Here is a 23,130-nt window from a genome sequence, read left to right as displayed (position 1 = left end):
GTGTGTGCACGCGCGCTTGTGGGGTGCTTGTGTAGATGCTTGTGCGTCTTTTCGTGTATGCAGGTGTAGGCATGGCCCCGTTTGTGTGTGTTTATGTGTGTATATTTGTGTGTATTATTGTGGGTATTATTTTTAGCCTAGTGGAGGGTCCTGTGTGTGTGCATGTGTGTGTTTGTCTGCGTGTGCATATGTGTATGTGGATGACTGGGCTTTTGAAGGTGAGTCGAGGCTCCTAGGAGTCATAATGAGGACAAACGCTGAGCTTTACTGTTATCGAGACACTTACGGCACGGTGTCAAAACGTGACAAGCAATACGGTGAAAATTTACATCGCATGTCATGTCTTCACTTTTTTTCCCAAGATTATTTAATGTCGTTTCTGCTTTAGAACACACTGAAGAGGGACAAAGAGTAGCAAGAGAGAGAAAGAGGACGAGCCACGACAAAGGTCATGAGCTGGATTTGTACCTTTAACATCAAGAGTACATGAGATGTGCCTCAGCTTGTTGACTATGACTGTGACACCTTGGAAAATGTCAAGCATACATAGTTGACTATTTGGAGATTGAGTGATTTATTTAATTCCAGGCAATTTGTCTCATGTATCCACATACACATTTACAGAATAACAACAACATGGTATGCAAAATAAAATGTGCAATGGTGTTGGTGGATAATTTGATTGGAGATGAGGACATACAGTATATGTTCCAGCTACACAGCCTAGTGGAACCATATTATTTTTTAGAGAGCTGGCAATTTCCCACTGGTGACTACATATAAAGAAAAAAAAAATCAAAAACCAACATGTAAATTCATGTGCAGTTAGTGAGTGTGTAACAGTGTACATAAAATATTCTAGTCCTTGATATGCAAACTAACGATGGGACTATGCTCACATTACTTCAATATTTCTTTCAGTGAGCTGGGGAAAAATCAGTAAGTATTAACTGAACAAAATACCAGGGAAATAAGGTAGAACACTGTTTTATTCATGCACTCACTCATTCATTAAATAACATGAATTCTATGTGTTCTGTCATTACCTCTGCCTTCTTTCTTGTCTCTTTTTTCTCCCTCACTCACTTCCTCTCTCGCTCTCAGATCACTCTGCTAAGTTCATTTTAGTGAAACAGTGCTTTTTTTTATGTTCTCTCCCTATCTCTCTCTCTCTTTCTCTCTCTCTCTCTTTCACACACACACAACCTAAAATCACTGAGCTATGATAATTTTGGAAAGTCAGTCAATTCTCTCTCACACACCTTCACACACACTCACACACACACACACACACACACACACTTTCTAAGACCGCTTGGCTAAGATCATTTTTGTCAAAACAGTGCTTTATTCCTACTCTCTCTAACACACACACTCTCTCTCTCTCTCACACACACACACACACTCTCACACACACACACACACACATCTTTGTCTCTCTCTCACAAACACACACACTCACACACACTCTCTTAGATCATTTAGCTGGTGTGAACATGGGAGTAGACAGAGGAAAGGGAGCTGTCCAACACGGCTAGAGTTTATGTTCACAGGAGCCGTCTGTCTGTTCTGCAGCGGCAGGAATTCATAGGGACCAAATTACATTAAAAAGATGGATATAAAACTTTAATGGAATGATAAAAAGGAAAAGGAGGGAGCATGGGTCTCTCTCTTTCTCTGTTCTGTCATTAGCCCTCTCCTTTCTTCTCTCCCTCTATTTTCTTCTATTTTTCAGTGTACCTTTTTTTGCTCTCCATTTTTCTTTCTTCTCTTTCTGACTCTTTTCTTGTTTCTTTATCTTCTTTTCTCTCTCTTTATTCTTCCCTCTGCATCCCTCTCTCTCTCTCTTTCCCTCTCCCTCTCGTAAATACTTAAAGGGCTAGTCTGTCAAATAGAAGAGGTGAAACCTGCTCTGCGCTCAAACGCAGGAAGACAGAAAGAATGGAAGGAGTGAAAGAGGGAGGGAGGGAGAGAGAGGAAGTAAAAGTAAAAGAGGAACAGAAGGAGCAGAAAAAAAGGAGAAAGGAAAATTAATTAAGGCAATGAAGAAAGGAGAGACAGAAGAAAAAGAAAAGAGCAAGAGAGAGAGAGGAGATGAAGAAGACAGAAGAAAGGGGGAGAGGTAATGACAGAACATATAGAATCCATGTTATTTAATGAAGGTCCGTCTCAACATACACCATTTAATAAAGTGGGAACCTTGGGGCCTTGCAAGGTTACAGCCTGCGCACATACAGACAGATCAGCTGAGGGGGATCTGTTCCAAACGGGATAAAAGCCTGCAACACTACAAGAAATGACCATGTATATTAAGATATAAGGCTGCATTTGAACATGTGTGTGTGTGTGTGTGTGTGCATGTGTGTGTTGGTTTTTGTGCTTGAATAAGATTGCATGTAATTTTGTGTATGTATGTTTGCGTGTGAGCATGTATGTGAATGCTGCTGTACTAAAGTAATGAAAATTACAACAACATGATTTGCAGATTCCTTAATACATATTGAAATGACACTGAATTAAAGGTAAAAACATGTGCTGAGCTTGTCATTTTTTGCAGTGTGACAGGGGGGATTAGGAGGGGAATGCAGCCTTTCCTGTCACTGCCAAGAAGACGGGAGAGAGGAGGACGGGTTTAAGGTGACAAATTACACATCAGTGTTAGGAAAATCCAATCTGGCTGGAGTTGGTTTTCTCCCATCATGGGTTTAAATCCCTTCTTATTAAAAGCTCCCCTCCCCATCATGTGTATTCTATTATTATGGTAAAAGCATTTTCAGTGAATATGTTAAATGGATTGGGCATTTGCATACTTCTACAATAGCATATACGTCCATGTATATATGTTAGATTCAATTTGGTTAAGTGATTATTTGAATTTGAAATCAAATCATGAGATATAAAAAAGCAGATGTGAATAAGTCTAAAATTAAACTCTAAAGTTGAAAGCAACATACGTTTGAGTTTTGTGGATTTAATTTTGGGGATTTTTGGAGCAGAAGTGGACATTTTCTTTTATCATTGTGAGGATCCCATTATGAAAACAGAAAAACATGGAAGATCCTCCAAAACGAGGATATTTTATCGGCACTCATTTTAAAATGGGGTAAAGGCTTAGCCTAAATCATCAATAAATCTTTTCTACATTCATTTTGAGACATTAGTATAATTACGGTAAATGAACGAGACCATCGGAAGAGTGCCAGCAACTACTGTTGCCTGATTGCTTTACGGCACAAAATAGGAAGAGGGTTGCTGTTCTTTCAGCATAAAGTTTTCAGAGTTTCTTGCAATGGTCGAAAATGGTGAAAGTATAAATAATCTCCAACATGTTTATCCTTTTCAGTAAAGTGAAAAGCATGCTGAAGACAGGGAGGGGAGAAGGTTGCATTTATTAATTATACCAAGGTATCACAATTAATTTGCCAATGATATATTGGTGATATATGCTACATATAAAAGGTTTGGTAAAGATTAGGGTAAAGCAACAGAATTGGACATTCACTGGTCAAGGTTAGGGTTTAGGGAATGAAGGTAAATTAAACGAATGTCATTACAAATACAATAACATAAAATGTGAGTGTGTTACCGAGAGAGAGAGAAGGACAGAGAAAGAAATACAGACACAGATATAGACAGAGGAAAAAAAAACAAGACATGTAGTTGCCTCCCATCCCGCCCGTCACCTTGTCTGTCCTCCAGCATGCCTCAGTCTCTGCACTCAGCCAAATTATTTTGAAGAATCTCCTCAATTCTTAGCCTGCCGTTAATTTACAATGGGGACTTCCTGCACTCTATTTCACCCTGATAGGCCCAAAATGATAGTCCATGGGACCGTGTGTGTACGTGTATGCATGTGTGTCTATGTTAGAAAGAGAGAGGGACTGTGTGTGTGAGTGTGTGTTAGAAAGAGAGAGAGTAAGAAAGAGAAGGAGAGGGGAAAAAAAGGAGAGAAAAAGGAGAGAAAAAGGACCGGTAAGTAACATACTGCACATGTGTGTATGTGTGTGTGGTGATATGTACAGTATATGAGAGGCTGTTTATTAGCATTGCCAGCAGACATTTAAACCACCCATGATTCCTTGCATCAGCCAGGGAACTGACTGCATGACATGACACACACACACACACACACACACACACACACACACACACACACACACACACACACACACACACCAAACACAGTCCCTTTCTATTGAGTTACTGTTTCTTATTTCATTTTCCTTAATGAGGAGAGGCATTATGATGGTTGACTTACATGGTTTGATTTGTATTAACTAAAATCCTTATTAATAAAGGGTTTTTCTAAATTATATTTCTTCCTGTCTCTCTCTGAAACACACACACACACACACACACACACACTGCGGCATAAAGGGCTCATCTCTGATAATAAGCGCCATTATAGTGTCCTCTCCTCTAATACTGCCGCACTGCCAAAGTCACACAGGGTGACAGAGAGAGGTGTGTGTGTGTGTGTGTGTGTGTGTGTGTGTGTGTGTGTGTGTGTGTGTGAGAGAGAGAGTGTGTGCGTGTATGTAAATATGTGTGAGTAGGAGAAAAAAAACAAGTACACGTGTGGTTGTTTTATCATACTGTGCATGTGAGTGAATGTCTGTGCCAGTCTGTGTATATGTGCTATTGGAGATATGGGTATGTTTGCGTGCATGCAGCCTCATGACGGTGTGTTATTGCTTGTGAGAATGCGAGTAGGTGTGTGATTGATAAGGAGGACAAGGAGGTGTGTGTGTATGACACATGTTCTCAGTGTGTGTGTGTGACACATGTTCTCAGTGTGTGTGTGTGAGGGGGCCTGAGGGAGGGAGAGAGAGGGATGAGGAGAGGGATGGAGGTTTGAACGATGGGGCACAGTGTGACCGAATGGACACATCTATTACTGTCCACACACACACACACACACACACACACACACACACACAGATACGGACTCACATATTCTCTCACTCACATGTGGAAACACACATTTGGACACACACAGACACACAAATACACACAGACATACACACACACACACACACACACACACACACAGACACACAGACTGTCTGACTCATTCATAATTGTCTAATACATGTGAAAGGGTGTAACAAGCGCTTTTTCACTCTGACTGTGTGTGTGTGTGTGTGTGTGTGTGTGTGTGTTTGCTGGAGGGGGGTTAATTCTGCATAACAATGAGAAAAGCACGGGGCCATAATTTAACGCATCCTGAATGTCTGTGATTGTGTGTGTGTGTATATGTGTGTGTGTGTGTGTGTGTGTGTGTGTGTGTGTGTATGTGCATAAGTGTGTACGTAAGTGCATTTGTGTTCATGTGAATGTGTGTATGTATGCGTGTACAGTACATACATGTGTATATACACATTTGTGCGTGTATGCAATGTATGCAAATCTGGGCCGCTTAATGATAATGTATGTGATAATAGCGCGGTACTAATTAATTTATAACTTTGCACTGAGGAGGCTGTTCCAGTGGCTAATATGATTCTATTACAGCAATTAGCCCACAATGACACTGGCTAGGTCACTCACACACACAGACACACACAGACACACACACACAAACACACACCTTACAGTATGCAAATCTCACTCTCTGAGTCTGTGTGTCTCACTCTCTCTGTCTCTCTTGTATCCCTATCTCTGTCTTTCTCTATCCTTTTTCTCACTCTCTCCACCACCTCTTTGTTACAATATGCTCTCTTTCTCTCTCTCTGTCTCCCCCCGCTGTCTCTTTACCCTCTATCTTTGTTTTGGCTTCACTATCACTTTTTTGTTTTGTCCCTTTCTCTCTCTCACTCTAGGTCTCTTCTCTCACCTGGAAAACAAATGATAAATCACATTTTGTTTCTGTCTTTTCCCCACCTCTCTTGCCATACAGTATGCTCTCTCTCTTTTCTGTCTCTCACTGTCTTTCTCTTTGACTCACTCTCTCACCCTCTCAGCTTCGCTCACTCTTTCTCTCTGTCTCCTTCCTCTCTTTTATTCTCTCTCCTTCCCGTCTTCCCCTTTACTCTGTGCATCTCTTCCCCACTTCCCACCATCATCTCTCCTTCCTTTCTATCTCCATTTACTCTTTTTCATCCTTCACCCCTTCGTTTTCCTTTCCTCTGTGTCCATACCTGTCATTCTGTCTCTCTGCCCTGCCAAGAACAGATGGAGGGTCTGTCTTTCTTTCTTTCTTTCTTTCTTGTTTTCTTTTCCTCATCCCCCATCCACAGTTTGATCTCTGCTGGTGCCCTCATGTTTTGCTCCTCCCATGTTTTTTCAATTTGTCTTTATTTCTCTGTAGTTCTCTCTTTTGTTGTTTTCCATTTCCTTTATTCACTGTCTCACACACACTCTCTCTCATGTATTTAAATGTACTCTTACATAATAAGCTGATGTCTGAGGAGTGTGTATGCATGCATCTGAGAATAAAATGTGTGTTAAATTGAATGTGTGCACATGTGTGTGTGTGCCTGTCCTCATGCGCCTGTGTGAGTTTTATTCTCATATCATGTTATCTCTTGTTATGTGTCCATGTGCCAGGCCGCTTGTATGTGGTATGGACCCCTGTGTGTATGTGTGTGTGTGTGTGTACTTACTGTCCTCTGCAGTGAACATGCTGGCCCAGGGACTGGCTGTCTGCCCATGTGTGTGTGAAACCACCACTCTGAACAGGTATTGTGTGTATGGAGACAGGTCCTCCACAGAATAGGAAAAGACATCTGTTGCGTTTTCCAAGAGGCTAGAAACAGACAGATACACACACACAAACAGAGAGTCACAAATACACGTGCATACTTGTAAGGATATGCACTTGTGCAGATGCATGAAGGGGAAAATAATAATAATCCTCTGTATTCCGACATGTAACAAATGTGTATGTGTCACTTTGTGAACTGAAAACACAATTTGGAGAAAAACAAGAGAAAGAAGCACTGCTTGGATCTGGGCAACATGGTTGCAAACACAACAAATTGCTTTACAAATGGACATACTTGGTGGTTATTATTTTTTTCAGAAGTTCAGAAGTGTGCCCCAAAAGTGTTACTACATGGATCCCCAATTCCCCAAAAAAGCCAACGCACTCTGCAGGGTTCCTAATGAAGACCAAACCTGGTCGACGTGTGGTGGTCACTTTATTTTTTGGACCTGCAGACGGAGTGCCTTGGCTTTTATGAATTGGGAGTAATGTTGAACATTTGCAGAAATTTGTCACTGCTAGAGTTCGATTAGCATCTTTGTTACCATTACCCATTGAAAAAATTATCTGTTAATTTGCTTTCCAGTGTAACCACAAATGAAATCACAAATTCTCTGTTAAGCTCTGCATTTCACAAACAAGCAAGCATGAGAAATTAGATTTTAATGATTTAATGGTTAGCTAAATAGAGTGCCACACGTCTCTAATGACGGGTTAGCTATACAGTGTGTTTAGAAATGTTGTGGGTGACATACTGACTTTCAATGTGCATTCCTAGAGAACACAACAGACTTTACTCTAGATGTAATGTCTGTACTGTATGTTAGACATAATATATCTCCTAAAAGACAGTAGATATGTTTGTCTCATTTCAAAAAACAACTTTTCCAGCAACTTTAAAAAACATTTTTTTATAAAATGCATTCTATTTGAAGTATGATTTAACAATTTAAATCCTGATTGTTGTGTCCAGTCTAATCCAGGGGATCACCAAACACAGAATATCTTAATCAAATGTTGGGCATGGACCCAATAAGTACAATATTTCCACAGCTTTCTATCATATTCCCAAATCATATCATATACAGTATCTCTTATTATATAATTATACAATGGTATCTAGGACAAAGTAAAAGAATATTGTCATAAATGAGGGACCATTGACCATTTAGCATGAGATGGATAGAAGGGATGAATGAATGAATAAATCAGAGAACAATGAGATTTCCATAGCAGAGGAGGAGGAGGGCATAGCTGTCTGATATATAATACATGTAGCTAGTCATTTATTTATTACCACAGAATGAGAGCCTCCTCTTCTTGGATTAAATTGCAATTTGTTGTCAGGAAGCATGTAATGAATACATATCAGATGCACACCCTCTCTCTCTTTTTCATTCTATCACTTTCCCTCTACCTCTCTCCCTCTTTTTGCTCTGCCTTTGCTTTTTTTTTGTCTTTTTGGCTCTACACCCCCCCCCCCCCCCACCACCCCACCTCTCCATCTCATTCCCTCTCTGTTTTTCTGATGCTCTCTTTGTCATATTCAAGTGACATATTCAGTCTTACTGTATAATGTACCCCTGTATATGTGTGTGTGTTCATATCTCTGAGATGTATTATGGGTCTCTGTGCATATGTATGTGAGTGTATGTGTATCTGAGGGTGTTGTGTGTGTGTCTCTCCTCATGCGCATGTGTGAGTTTCATTCTCATATTATGATATTTCTTCTTATGTGTCCATGTGCCAGGCCGCTTGTATGTGCTATGGACGTGTGTGTGTGTGTGTGTGTGTGTGTGTGTGCTATGCTCTCCCTCACCTTATCACAGGCCTCTGTGGTGATTCCCTCATGTGCAGGCTGTAGCGGAGTGGGCCTGGTGCGTTGGCATGTGCAGGTGCAGACCAGGATACATTCAGACTGGCACCGCTGGCATGGGCCAAGCTGGGGGGGGACAACCCATCTGGGGCTGGAGAGAGAGAGAGTGGAGAGGGAGGGATAGGTGATGAAGGAAGGGAGATGGTAGAAAAGAAAGAGATGGAGGAATGGAGGGAGGACAGGAGAGAAGAAGAAGAAAGACAGAAAAAAAGAATCAAACAAACAGAGGGGAGTGAGAAAGAGCGATACAATATGTCAAAGTCCATCTTTATATCACTAATCCCACTGCTCAACTGTATCCTCAAAGAATGACACTTTGCTATTTGCCCCTCCATTCCCCTCTCTGTTCCCATCTCTCCCTCTCTCAGACACAGTGAGTCTGTGACCTCCATCTGGGAAGGAGAGGAGAGAGGGGAGAGGGGAGAAGAGGACAGAAAGAAAAAGGAAAAGAAAAGATCTCCTTTGTAAAGGAGGGCCAGACAGCCACAACAAGCTATCTGATGCACTGATACTGTGCCACTACAAACTCTTACACACACACACACACACACACACACACACACACACACACACACACACACACGCACAGGCAGAGTGACCCTGTTCTATCAACAGTTAGCCTCTCTACTCCAGTTGAGCACTGAGGCATACTGTTAGTGTATGAAAATCAGTAAAACATCTTGATTCGGCATGGTAGCCATGCTCTTAGCAGAAAAAGAGATGATACAAGGAAAGAGAAAATGAGAAGGAGATAGAGGGAAACAAAAGAAGGGAGAAAAGGAGAGAGAGAGAGTAGTGTTGTCTATGCTGGAGGAGAGAGCCCCTCTAAAGTCTCCTATGTGTAAAGTGACCCTCCTTCAATCAAACACGCTGGTTTCTTTCCACTACAACAAGACTCTGATTACTGAAGACATCTTATCTCAAAGATAGCTGTTACCACACACATACACACACATACAGACACACACACATATATACACACACACACACACACACGTGCACACCCCCTCACAATATGTGATAAATAGATTCTTAAGGATTTGAAAAAAATGGCATAACGGCTCTTTGAACACTGTTTTAGAATAATATTTGTGGTGGTTCTTATAAAAATCAACGCAGTAATGGCTCTATGGTCACATTGAATACCTCACTACACATGCTCGCAGACACTCACACATTCGCACACATAAACGAGAAGCACAAGAAATATGTTTTTTTTTACATTCAAAACATGAAGCATCTAATCTTTGTGTGCATGTGTGTGTGCCTCTATGTTTGTTTGCGACTATATTTGTCCCTGTCCAAATGATCAGTGTATGCTAAAATACCTTTTTCTGTGTGTGTGTGTGTGTGTGTGGGTGGTTGTGTGTTGGCAGGGCTCAAAGGGTTACTGGCTCCTTTGGAACAGCTTGGACAACAGTATAAGATAATAATTCAATATAATAATTTCCATCTCCATATTGCTGATAATTACGTAATCAAGTAATCAAGGTTTTGGCTAGAATTTTGTCCTTCCCTGTGAGTGTGTGTGGAAGTGAAAAAAAAAGACACTGATGTGTGCTTTTGTGTGCGTGTATGTGCATGTGTGCAAGTGCAAGATGTGTGTGTGTGTGTGTGTGTGTGTGTGTGTGTGTGTGCGCGCACGTGTTTCCTCCTTAGCGATAAAGTCAACAGGTTGTGAACTGAATTGAAAAAAATGAAAATCTGCTAAGAACCACCTAAGGCTGTTTGGAAATAATGAGATTATTCAATAAACGTGTGCTGTGAGTGTGTGTGTGTGTGTGTGTGTGTATACACACGCGTGTACATGTGTGTGTGCATGCGTGTGTCTGCAAGCAGGCGTTTGGGTATAAAGATTCCCCAAAGTCTTCCAGATACAGATTCTTTTTTGATACAGGAGTTGATTCCTGCCTCACTGACACACACACACACAAGCACACACACACACACACACACACACACACACCCACACACAACACATACACCACAAAGACACACACACTGTCGGTGAGCCTGTGTCTCTCTCATGCTGTGTTAGCAGGTACAATATCAGAGGTGTCACTAATCGTTTTAAACTATGCACTTTTATGTTCACTTCTCTCTCTCTGCTCTCCTCCTCCTCTGCTCTTCTGTCTCTCGCTCTGCTATCTTCTCTCTGTTCTTTCATAGAACAAGGACGCATCAAGACAGTTTGCCTTAAAGAAGTCTAAAGAGATGCCAGAGGCACAGAGAGGTAGAGAGAGAGATAGAAAGAGAGGAAACGTCTGGTATTTAAAATTTATACTTTCTTATGCCTTTGTTTTGAACTTGAACAGTAGAACTTTCCGGAGTCTGTCTTTTGTTGTTCTCTGACTGAGGTGCAGTCAGTGTGTGTGTGTGCGTTATTCAGTCCTTTTGTTAACATTAGTTGAAGTGGTGAGATGTGTGTTTATTTGTGTGTGTGTTGCCGTCTGGTTACCATTATCTCCAGACTGCTCTGATCAGCTTTGGCATTTATCAGTATGCACAATCAGCCTCTATTCTACGCAATCACACACACACACACACACACACACACACACACACACACGCACACACACAGCCACAAAGACCGTGTAAATCAGAAATATGTGTTCAGACCATTAAGTAAAGTCAATGGTGTGTGTGTGTGTGTATGTGTGTATGTGTGTCACTGCTAGTCATCGGAAGAATAATGCCTTTTCTTTTGCAGAGCAAGCCATAAAAAGGAAACTTTCCAGGTCACAAAAGTCCCAGTTAAAATCAACATCAATTTAACAACAAAAAAAACATGTTATATATGGTTCATGTCTTGTTTGTTGTCAGAAAGAAAGCTACAGTTCTAGAAATTTAAATGAGAACATACAATATTAGTGCCATGCTCTACGCATTGAGCTACAAAGGGAATAAAACTGCTAACTCAGGTAGCCTTACTGCCACAGTTTACCCATTGTGTTACACAGGGGATGCAGCTCCTACTGCTAGCCATGTTAGTGCCACGCTCTACTAGCAAAGCAAGACAGAATCACTACATCAACTAAGGTATTTTGCTTTCACTGCATTAACAGTCCTCAACATGTATAAAGAAACATTACAGAAAGCTGCCAGGTTTTGCAACATGCTGAGGTATTTATATACTCCACCCTCTATCCCACTCTGTAAACCTCATTTCACACCAAACCACAGGAATGAAGAATGAGAATGTTTGTTTTATACTTGAAAAACATGGAAATCCTAATTATTTATTTTAGTACGACTAGAACTACTAATATTTCTACAAATAATAATAAACTACTATTAGTTTTAGTTCTATTGTGTGTGTGTGTGTGTGTGTACCTGCTGGTGGTGTAGTAATATTGCGAGGCAGGCTCTCCACACAGCCGTGCATATTACAGCCTCTGATCCAGAAGCTGTACTTGGTATAAGGCTGTAGGTCAGTCACAGACAACCAGCTGCCTGCTGCCGTACTTCCATCCAATACACCATCACCATCTAAGACACAGAGAGAGAGAGAGAGAGAGAGAGAGAGAGAGAGAGAGAGAGAGAGATAAATGTATAAGGTCTTAGGTCCGGAACACTGTATGAAACTGGTGAGGGGGAAGACAGGAGAATTTGTTTCCCATAAATTATTTCATGCCATTTTCGCTTCATTGGAGTCATTGGAGTGATGGAAGAAAAGTGATTGACAAAAAGGCAGACAGGTAGATCGACCAACAGACACACCGATAAACAGATACATACAGCAATAAGAAAGGAGGGCGAGGGAGAGTGCAAGAGTGAGGCAGGCTGATTGAGAGAAACCCAGTGATCAAAAGAGAGAGGCCTCTATATTGAGGTTATGCAAGGATACTCAAAGAAAAAGGATCAGAAAATTACACCATGCAAACCTATCCACTATATCCACACACACACACACACACACGCACGTATCAGCTCCGTGTGAACTGATGAAGGCAGTGTGTATCAAAGAAGCAAGGGGTTATGGGTAACTAGAGCGAAACACCATCTCTCTCTTTCTTCCACGCCTCTCCTATCCCTCTCTCCACTCATTTTAATCTGTCTGTTCCTCTGTGAGGCACAGATCAAAGTCCCTGACTTGGGGTGTGTGTGTGTGTGTGTGTGAGAGAGAGAGAGACAGAGAGAGAGGGAGACAGAGATAGAGAGATGGAGAGGGGGGGAGTGAGTTGGTGAATGTGTGTAAGTGAAGGGATGTGTTTCTGTGTGTGTGTGTGTGTGTGTGTGTGTTACACGGTCTCCTATCCCTGTTCCCCTCTTGTCCAATTCTCTCCTTTCCCATCTTTTCTTTCCACTTCCGACGCTTCCCCCTCTACTGAGAACTTCTTCTTGCCTTCTCGTGTTTTTTCACTTGCCATCTTTTCTCATATATCTATGGAAATACAAGCCTCTCATCTCTCCTTTCTTGGTACACTTTTTTACTCCTACTCGACTTTGTTCTTCCTTCCATCTTCATGGCATCTTCATCTTGTTTTTGCTCTGGCCTCCTATCCTCTCCACTCTCAAATCCTTGACGATATGATTTCTTCTCGCTTTTTTCTGTCACTCTGGTTTGATTGCTCTTTCTTTCATGACTTTCACAAAGTTGCCATTGTTTTTGAGGTGTGTGTGTGGTTTTTTTGTATGTGTCTTTGCATATGTGTGTGTGTGTGTGTGTATATCCATCTTTATTATGCTGTTCCACTCATTCCTTAATTACTTCAAACATAATAGTTAGTACACTTGGGGTTGGTAAGTGCATTGATCACCTTCAAAAGGAAAGCAGCAATGACATTATGCCTAAGAGTTCTGCTTAGCACAGTTAGTGTAATTCCAGGAAAACATAGTGTAATGATCCATACATAAGGAAAAAAGAAAACATGTGTGCATCTATTTCTACCACTCAGCACTTTTGCCACTGTCACACCAAATGCGCTGACAATAGCCACCTTGAAAATGAATAGAAAAAATGTAAAAACACTGCACTCTATTGTGATTCCTGTCCAAGGCTTTGGTTTTGTTATAGCTAAAGTACTTTCTGCTTCGATTTTGGTGAAGTTATTAATCATCATGAAAGTATCAGAAGTAGTATCAGAGTATCAGAGTAGAAACATTCAGTAGTACTATCTCAGAAGTGGCTTTTCGTAAGCAGTAGCAGTTCAGCGGTAGCGTTATAAACTACCTTTTTAACAACAACAGCATTCTAAATCTATCGGATGCTTCTTGAATATATAAAGCATTTTCTAAAACCCTGAGCCTACCACAGGTGTTATCTGTTGCAAACCAGTGCATCTCAAGCAAACACATTTTATTTGAAATGCATTACAGAAATATGGATTGAGCTTGGGATAATGATGTGGTGTATGGTTACTCAGAAAAGCACTGAAATCATACTGGAATAATGTGATAAACATAATAGTACAATGTATAATGTATGGCTGGATTTGTAGTGAAGCTACAGAGAAAATGTAGTCGAGGTTTGTCAAGCAATTGAGGCTGTTTTCGAGACGTAATCCATATTTTTGTCTGCCTAATGTGCTCTTTCTGGTAAACACAGTCATATCGAAACAAAATGAAAGCAGAATATGTTAGTCTCATCATTGTCTCTCTCCCTCTGTGGCTGTGTGTGTGTGTGTGTGTGTGTGTGTGTGTGTGAGCATTCATAAATGTATGTGTATAGGAATGCATAGCTCATATGTGCCACATGTATTTATGTACTGTATATGTGTTACCAGTGTGCTGCAAGGTGTGTGTGTATGTTCAGGTTTACTGTCTGTGTGCTATCTGTATGTGTGTGAAAGAAAGAGAGAGAGAGAGAGAGAGAGAGAGAGAGAGAGAGAGAGAGAGAGAGAGAGAGAGAGAGAGAGAGAGAAAGAGAGAGCGAGAGAGCGAGAGAACTGTACATGTCTGCATGTGCCTGCCTGCGTTACCTTTGCTTTTGTAGTACAGTGTGTAGCTGAGGTTCCCATTTGGTCTGGGCGGGGCTGTCCAGCGGGCTCGGAGCGATCGAGAGCCCTGATTGGTCAGTTCCAGTAATACAGGGCCCTGTGGGGCCATCTCCAATGTACGCATCTCCACCTGATATAAAAAGAAAACATAAAGACACACACAAACACACATATGTTCACATGCATGGACACATGGACAGAAACACAGATAGCACCTATATATACAAATAAACACACAGGACAAATGGTAAATATTTGCTAAATATACACACCTATGTATGCATATACATGTGCACTATTTTACTGTATTACTATTATTGTAATTAGAGGCATCCCAGTAACAACACTGTTATAGATATATTTTGAAAAGCACCACAAATTGCTCCCATTTGTCAATACTGATATATTTAACTGAGTAGATGAAGTACGATTATGAAGTATATTAGACTTGTTTTTTTCAGAAAAACAAAACTAGTCCTTTCACTAAAATGAAACCCCTCTGCATTTGTCGTACTGCTAATCTCTCTCCAATTGCATAATCTCTGTCTTCCCTCTTCTTCTCTCCTGTAACCCCCCCTCTCCCTCTCTCTCATTTTGCTCCTGTCTCACTCTCCCGTTGCCCTCTCCTCTCCGGCCTTTCCTCTCCTCACCATCTACTCCATCCTCCTCATCATTTCTGTCCATTGTTCCTTCCCTAACCTCCCACCTTCATCTCCTCCTCTACCCTCTGCCTCGTTCTCCCCTCCCCTCCCCTCCCCTTTCCACCCTCCTCTCCTCCCGTTCTGCTATGTCAGCCGTTCTCGTAGCGTTTGACTAAATATGGCGTCTGTATTGGAAAAATGCCCAAAAATATGGCCTGTCGTCAGAGGCATCGTTGAGCGCAGAGTGGCATTTCCTACCAAATGTCACTGTCGCCACGCCAACCCTCGTTATTGAGCCGAGAGAATCGATCACCTTTATGACGCCCGGTGACACACGCACACACACACACACACACACACACACACACGCACGCTGGAGCATGCCTGTATTCCTGTGTGTGTGTGCGTGTGTGTGTGTGTGAACTCTACATTGAAGCATGTGTGAATGTGCCTGGTACTGTGTGTACAGTATGCAGACCTGTATATGTGTGTCTGCATTCCTCTGTGTATTTGTACATATGCTTTTGTGTGTTGGTTAGTTAAAGTAATAATCTGGGACATTTCCATATAAAGAAATGTCTGTGTTGCTACTCTATTGATGATTATTATAACACAGTAGTGATTCAACCTATACCCAGTTTATGAAAACTTTTTTCATTTTCTGTTCTAAACACTTTGTAAAAAACAGAAGAAGAACTGGGTAGTTAGCATGATCAGTGATAGCCCCCATGACTGAACAGATAAAGAAAAGACAGGTACTTACAGAAACTGATCTACAGAAAACAGAAAAGACATCAGTGTTGGTGACATTGTTTGATTGCCAACTGATCTCTGGGAAGTGCAGTGCAAAAACACCAAAGCACAAATTACCACTTTAATTAGCAAGTTAATAGTTCATTATTTATTTAATTACTTCCTTACCTACTTAAGTTTCTTAGATAGCTAGCTTATTAAATAGGTCAGCCAGGTAGCTTTTATGTGTGTGTGTGTGTGTGTGTGTGCTAGTGAGTGATTTACTGACCACTGGTCCCTTGCCACAGCCCTGTGCTGTACAGGCCTGCAGCCTGAGTATGTGTTGGCTCCATGGAGTGAGCCCCTCCACCACGAAGAACCTCTGGGAGGAACTGGAGTTTAAAACAAGCGCTCCGTCCAGCCACACACCATAGCTGGTTATTACACCTGTCAAAAGAACACACCGGGTTATTACACCTGAGGAATAAATCTCTGCATTATCATCTGAGCACGGCTGATACACGCTCATTCCTTCCTTCGTTAACTAACACACAAGCAAACACACATGTGCCACTGTATTACTATTTCAGTGATGACCTTACAGTGTCTACATTTACACACACTCCCTCTTTTGACCGATCAATAGTAGGTAACGAGATAGAAAATGATGATCACAATAGTAACACAAAGTGCTGCTCACCGGCATGTTTTTTGTTGACGTCAAAATGTACCCATAACGCTGTGCGAGTCTGAGTTTGCACAGATGCAGGTGAAAACTAAAACATGCTAAACCCTAACACCATAACATAACCTTAACTCTAACGCTTAAACTCTAAAATAGCACATTTTATAGCACATTCACAAAATGGTACAGCCCCAGCAACAAAAAGTACAACTGTTCCATATTTTCTGACAGTGTATGGCAGATTTTCCTGAATTATATGTCATTGGTATATTACACTTATTCATTTTTGATATCCAATCATGACGACCTGATGTAGACATAGAGACACCACATCTTTTTGTGTCTCAGCCTGACATTTTTCTGATGCTCTTCTCTCTCTCTTTGCATTGGTCACTCATGCATTGTGGTAGGATTGCGTCCAGACTATGCAGAATTCCAATCACAATGTGAGCCCTGCTGCTTCAGGATGCGGTCTGGGTCATTGGATTACAATGCGAATGAAATCTGACTTGGGAGCTCCAAACCTGCCAGTTAATGCATCCTGGCGTGATCAGATGATAAAAGTGGCATTGAAACGACAAATGTAACCATAGCCGTTATAAAGGCCCTCAGAAGGACAGCAGTACAAGAACACGCATGCACACACACACACACACACACGCCTCCCGCGACATACACACATATGGGTCCTCACACATACATACACACACACGCTAAGATGGGAACTCACACATTCACACACACAAAAACACACACCGGCACTATAATTACATTACATTACATTCACCTAATAAAAAAAAGAAACAGTACGGTGCCAAATGTGCTTTTCCTTAATAAAAATGCATACAGGGGGCTCAAAAGATCAGCGTTAAGAACTAAGAGTCTATTCTGCTTTAATCATGTGTGGGTTTTATTATTGCCCAATACAGATATACACACCTATCAGGGAAATGAAGACACAAAAACCCCACCAATGCCAACTACATCTGGGAAGCTCTTAATGTGGCCAATCACGTGTGTGTGAGAGAGTGTGTATGTGCGTGTGTGTGTGTATGTGTGTGCGAATAAGCCCATATCAGTATAGGTTGTAATAAAGACAGGTTGGGAAATGAAGCAGCGAATGCATAACAGGCTTATTTCCCCTCTTTGTCTGCGTGTTGCCCCGACCTAATCCCCGAGAGGATTATCCCCCACAAATCCCTGCGGAATTGGGGAGAAGGAGAGAGGGAGGGAGAGAGAGAGAGAGAGGGAGGGAGAGAGAGAGAGAGAGGGAGGGAGAGAGAGAGAGAGAGAGAGAGAGAGAGAGAGAGAGAGAGAGAGAGAGAGAGAGAGAGAGAGAGAGAGAGAGAGAGAGAGAGAGAGAGAGAGAGAGAATAAACAGAATCTCAGTGCTGTGGAACCCAAGAGAGCTCATCACCATCATCATCGTCATTGTCGTTGCTGTCCATTTATGAAAAAAAAGGAGCTAAATAAAATAAAGCACTGAGCTCTTCTCCCTTTTTAAGCAGAAATTAAAGCGTTTTAAGCATGAGATAATCGAGTAATCATGATTAAGTGTCTCCCTTGTTATAAATTTCTGTCATCGGATGAGAAAAGCTTGAAGTAATTTATCCAGGCTAATATGCACACACATCACAGGGTTTATGGTGCGAAATGCACTCATGTGGCATTAGGCGTAAAACACACATGATTCACATTACACGCACACACATTACGGAATTACACATACTTTAACTAGCATGGCAGTAATATTTGATAATATGTGACAGTGTGTTGTACATTAGAGACTGTGAAATGGGGTGGGAAATCTTCAGATGGTTTTCATCACTCAATTCATTTGGTTTCAAAGGATATATGGTATTTCTTAACATAATCCTTGATAATTCAGCTTAGAGTGCTTTATTTGCTAAAAAAAAAAAAAAAAAAAAAATTAAGTGGATCAAATAATGTTATTATTTTAAGCTAAATATTTTAAAGCATCAATTTTGTGTGTGGGGAAGCCAATGTGCTGAAGACACAACAAGATATTTCCCAAAACCACCTCCAGTGACTGATGGACTGATCATATGGACTGCAATATAAAGATGCTTTAGTGAGTATTCACAGTTTATAATAACACACTGCTCAGTTTTCTCTGTGTTTAATAATGCTTCATTAATCTGGCTCCTCCTCTTCATCGACATCTCTCCTTCATGACTGAAGTGGATTTAATTGGTAAAATCAATAAGGGATCATAGCTTCCTCCAGGAATACCCTGGCCAGTTTCCTCTGGGGAAAGCAGGTTTTTTTAATATTTTGTATAGACTTAATATATATTTTTGAGGTACAGTAGATGGCTAGTTTTTCCTGCTGCAAATTGACGTGGGACAAAATCATTGGGGATAGCATAGTGGTCTAGAAGGAGCAGAGATAACATACTGTAGAAAGCACTGCTATTTACAATACAAATAATAACTACTACTTCTAATAACAATTTGGGACAGGCCATAGAGGGCTGACACTAGCACATACAGTATCTATTTGCTGCATGAACTGACATTCTCCGCTCTGGTCACTGGTGTGTACATATGACACTGGTTTAATTAAGTTAAAATGAAAGTAAAGAGGATCATCTTTCCAACACATTAAACAATTGCATGCTTAAGATTCATTAAATCATGGCTAAAACCGGTTATAAGGCCAACAGTTGCCTTTTACTGTTACAGATTATATCCAATAGTTGCAAATGTTGATGTATTGCCTGTTCTTCAGACAGCAGTATACTGATTGATACCGACTATGCATCATTCCTAGCTCCTTCTCACTGAAACAGCTTAGTAGATTGTACATTTGAAGTTTGAGTGAATTTTTAATTTATGCATTAAAATTCAAAATCTACGCAAGATGTGCGAAAACTCCTCTGTCTACAACTTAGAATCCCTTTTCTCTACAACAGCTGCACACGGAAAATAGTTGAGCGTGCATGGGACTCTTTTTATCTAAGGGGAAAACAGGGACAACATGCAATCCAGGTCAATAGCTACATTCAAATTCACATCAAAAGTATATGATATACACCTTGGCCCAGCTCTGTGCTGTGGATTTTAATTGGCTGTAAGCAAATAAGATGAAGAAGAGAGGATGAGAGGAACAGAGAAAACAGAGAGAGGCAGGCAGTCTCTGCATGCCTATCTGCTTCCAGCCTGCAGTTCTCCATTCAGTCAAAAGGGAGCACTTTTCATCCACTTAAAGAAGCTCCGTGAAGCACTGCTCGCTCACTCACTGTCTCTGTTTGTCTCTGTCTCAAACTGTGCGTTCTCTCACTCTGTCTGTCTCTGCCTCTCTCTCCGTTCTCTTTGAGCCCTTTATGTCCCTCCTTTTTTTCCCTCTCTTTCTGTTTTTCTGTTTTTTATTTTCCACTACCCTTTTCTGTCTCTCTGTCACACACTTTGCTCCCGCCTCACACAGAGGGAAATGTTCTCCTGTTTCACAGTCACTGGTAGGGGAAACCTGTGCAATATAGACACGATCAGCATTGGAAAACCTCTTAATATCACTGTGTTCTGTGATACAGTAGGCTAATGTGCATACTGGATAACTAAAGTTTAAATCCACCTCAAGAACTGATGTTGCATGTCTTCGTCATCATCGTCATCATCATCATCATTCTTGTTTCTACTTGTCTCCCCCTCTCTTTCGACCTCTTTCATCTATCACTATTTTTCCAGTCACTCTACTGTATCTAATAAAGTGCCATGAGTAAAATGGCATGAAACTCATTTGTGTCATATGGATGCAAGGCGCTTCTTACAGCCCTTGGGACCCTGTGTGTGTGTGTGTGTGTGTGTGTGTGTGTGTGTGCTCAGCCAAAATTTGACTTTTCACTATTCTAAATGTCACTGTTGGTAACTGTGTTTGTGTGGGAGAGTGCTTCCTCTCGCTATTTGGAATATGAGTGTTGTTGCTGTTTGTGTGTGTGTGTGTGTGTGTGTGTGTGTGTGTGTGTGTGTGTGTGTGTGAGAGAGAGAGACAGTAGGTGTATGTCATCTCACCGTTGGGCGTGTCGGGAGGTGTCCAGCTGACGTTGAGTGCATGTGGGGACAGAGGGGTGACCAGCGGTGCGGGAACATTCTCTGGGGTGCTCTCCTCAGTCTGGGCCCGGCTGGGGGGGCTTAAGGTACACCCACCTCCTGTACAGGCCTGACATGCACAAACACACATGCACATATACACATGAATGTAAGGATGAACGTGGGGATGCAAAAATGTGCAAAGATGAAAGTGTGAGGCTGTGTGTGTGTATTATGCACTCACAGTCAATGTGACGGTGTAGGCCGTTCCAGGGGTCAGGTTGCGGAGTGTGTGGTCTTCAAACAGCTCTGAGCTGTTATAGGCTAGCACAGGCTCCGCCCTGTCACGTGACAGGAAGAGGGAATAAGACTCCAAAACCCCGTTTACCTGAGAGGGACGTGACCACCTGGAGAAAGAGAGGAGGAATAATGAGAAAGAATGGAAGACTCCAGCCTGAGTTTCTGGTGGAACGCTTTATGTACTACTGTATGGAAAGAGATTAGTGCCAACAGAAATTGCATTTGAATTGCATACATTTGAATTAGTCCAAAAATGGTTTTGTTTAATGAACTCAAAAATTTGTACGCAAATTCAAAGAGACTTTTTTTTCAAATTTTTTATTCAACAGTTTGATAAGAGTATGACAAATTAAAATTAATGCAAATCAAATAAAATCACCTGTAAAGCCACCAAATCAAAATTAAGGACATTTCTACAGTATATTTGTTTTATTATTTTAGTTATTGTTATTATTTATAAATTTTTATTTTGTGTAAAGAAAGCTTATTTTTTATTTGTTTATTTGTTGTTGCTTTTATTACAATTGCATTATTGCAAGAAAAATGCTTCCAAATGTTAGCAGCAAGGGTTGAACTTAAGTGATCCATCAAAAGAAATACATAATTTAAGACTTTTTTTAAAAAGCAATCGCCAATTTGCTCTGTCTGCATTTCAAGTAAATTTGTATTTTACCTTGTTTATTTCTGGAATATTGCAGAAAACCTTGTTTCCACCTGTACATTTTTTAAAGGTGACCGATGGATTATGTTTTTTTTTTATAATCCTGTGGAAAGCTGGAAGGACTACTAGGACTGCAAAACTAAACTGGCAGTTGAACTTCACGTGTTGCTTAGATCAATTTACTGTTTGACTATTTGTTGTCATTACTGTTACTTAGGACTTTGGTAAAGGTGTTCAATGGTTACCCAAAGTCTGTGTATATGTTGAAGGTACAGCACTTTGGTATTTATCGTACAATGGCACCATTACCACCGTTTTGAGATGAGCTGAGCTTGAGACATTGAGAGGAGAGACAGAGTAGAATTTAAATGTCTGTGGGCTTCCTGGGGAGTCCATTTCTCCAATCACTGCACCAGACTGCGCTGTGTGTGTGTGTGTGTGTGTGTGTGTGTGTGTTTGTGCCTTTATCAGACAAGGGGCTCTCCACTTTGCAGACGGAAACACACTGCTAGGCTAAGGTTTCTTACTCACACACACAGTTCCCTTTCTCAGATAGTGGTGTCCTCTGTTCTATATTTAGAACAAGAAAGTCAACCCCAGCATAGAGAGAGAGAAAAAGTGAGGACAGGACAAAAGAGAGAAAAATATTGAGAGAGGAAGGGAGGGATGTATTACTATACAGTACAGGGAGAGGAAGAGAGCATAATATAGAGATAAACACAGAAAAACAACTATATGTTGAGAACAGAAATCAGCTAAAAAAAAACAAAAACAAAACATACTTCTGCTCCCTCAGTATTACTGATTTATTTGATGGATTCCAATAGGGGTTTCTAAAGTTTATTAAATGGCCCTCAAGTGTCAGTTGTCAATTCAATTTGATGCTGTGATTAGTGGCTACTGAAGTTGTTGAATGGACATTCAACTATTGTGTAAATATGTATTATGATAAAATTAGAGCAAAATTCTATCCTGCTCTGCTGAATGGCCCATACAAAGCCAGCAGTGCAAGTCTTGCCTATATTATAGTGTTGTGTTGTTTATTTAATTTCAAGTCACTTTGTAACTTTGTAAAGAAAAGTGCTACAGCTATACAGTTTAAAAGCAGGGATGTATCGTTATTCATCTGCTGTATTTTAAGCATTCAACATTTTTCTTATATTTTTGGAATAATATAGCATTCAATTAGTCCACAATTAGATGACTATTACAAAAAAAAAATAAAACCTATTACAGCATTATTATTTTTAACTAGTCCTATAATTGTTGGAAATCCCAGAGAGTAGCCCACCCCTGCTGACATGGTACCAGGGGAGGCCATTTTAAAAAGTGATGGATTTCTTTCCTGGTTCCTACCATTAAAAGCCAGTTTTTGAATGACTGATGAGTGTGTGTTAGCACACAATTAGCCACTGTGGCTAATCTATCACATTTATTATAAGATTTATATGCTGTCGATTGGCACGGTGATGTATGCCCATTTTTTGAATCGCTAAATCAAAGGGGAGTTGTGATAATTTGTATCATAATTCATTGTAACA

General features: G+C 40.8%; 1 protein-coding gene across 1 annotated transcript in view; it reads right to left on the bottom strand.

The window, feature by feature from the left end:
- LOC139638224 (usherin-like) overlaps positions 1-23,130 on the bottom strand; it is a 246,823-nt gene that overhangs the window by 105,602 nt on the left and 118,091 nt on the right. Inside the window, 7 exon segments of the mRNA XM_071512286.1 lie at positions 6,606-6,748; positions 8,526-8,673; positions 11,916-12,071; positions 14,504-14,651; positions 16,184-16,341; positions 20,611-20,758; positions 20,873-21,035. Coding sequence (XP_071368387.1) covers positions 6,606-6,748; positions 8,526-8,673; positions 11,916-12,071; positions 14,504-14,651; positions 16,184-16,341; positions 20,611-20,758; positions 20,873-21,035 — 1,064 coding nt within the window.

Source organism: Centroberyx affinis, unplaced genomic scaffold (assembly GCF_046629955.1).
Source record: "Centroberyx affinis isolate AG114_WGS23_722 - 3 ecotype Tasmania unplaced genomic scaffold, CSIRO-AGI_Caff_v1 ptg006213l_1, whole genome shotgun sequence".
Taxonomy (NCBI): Eukaryota; Metazoa; Chordata; class Actinopteri; order Beryciformes; family Berycidae; genus Centroberyx; species Centroberyx affinis.
The sequence above is the reverse complement of the archived record's forward strand: the minus strand, read 5'-3'. Positions and strand labels throughout refer to the sequence as shown.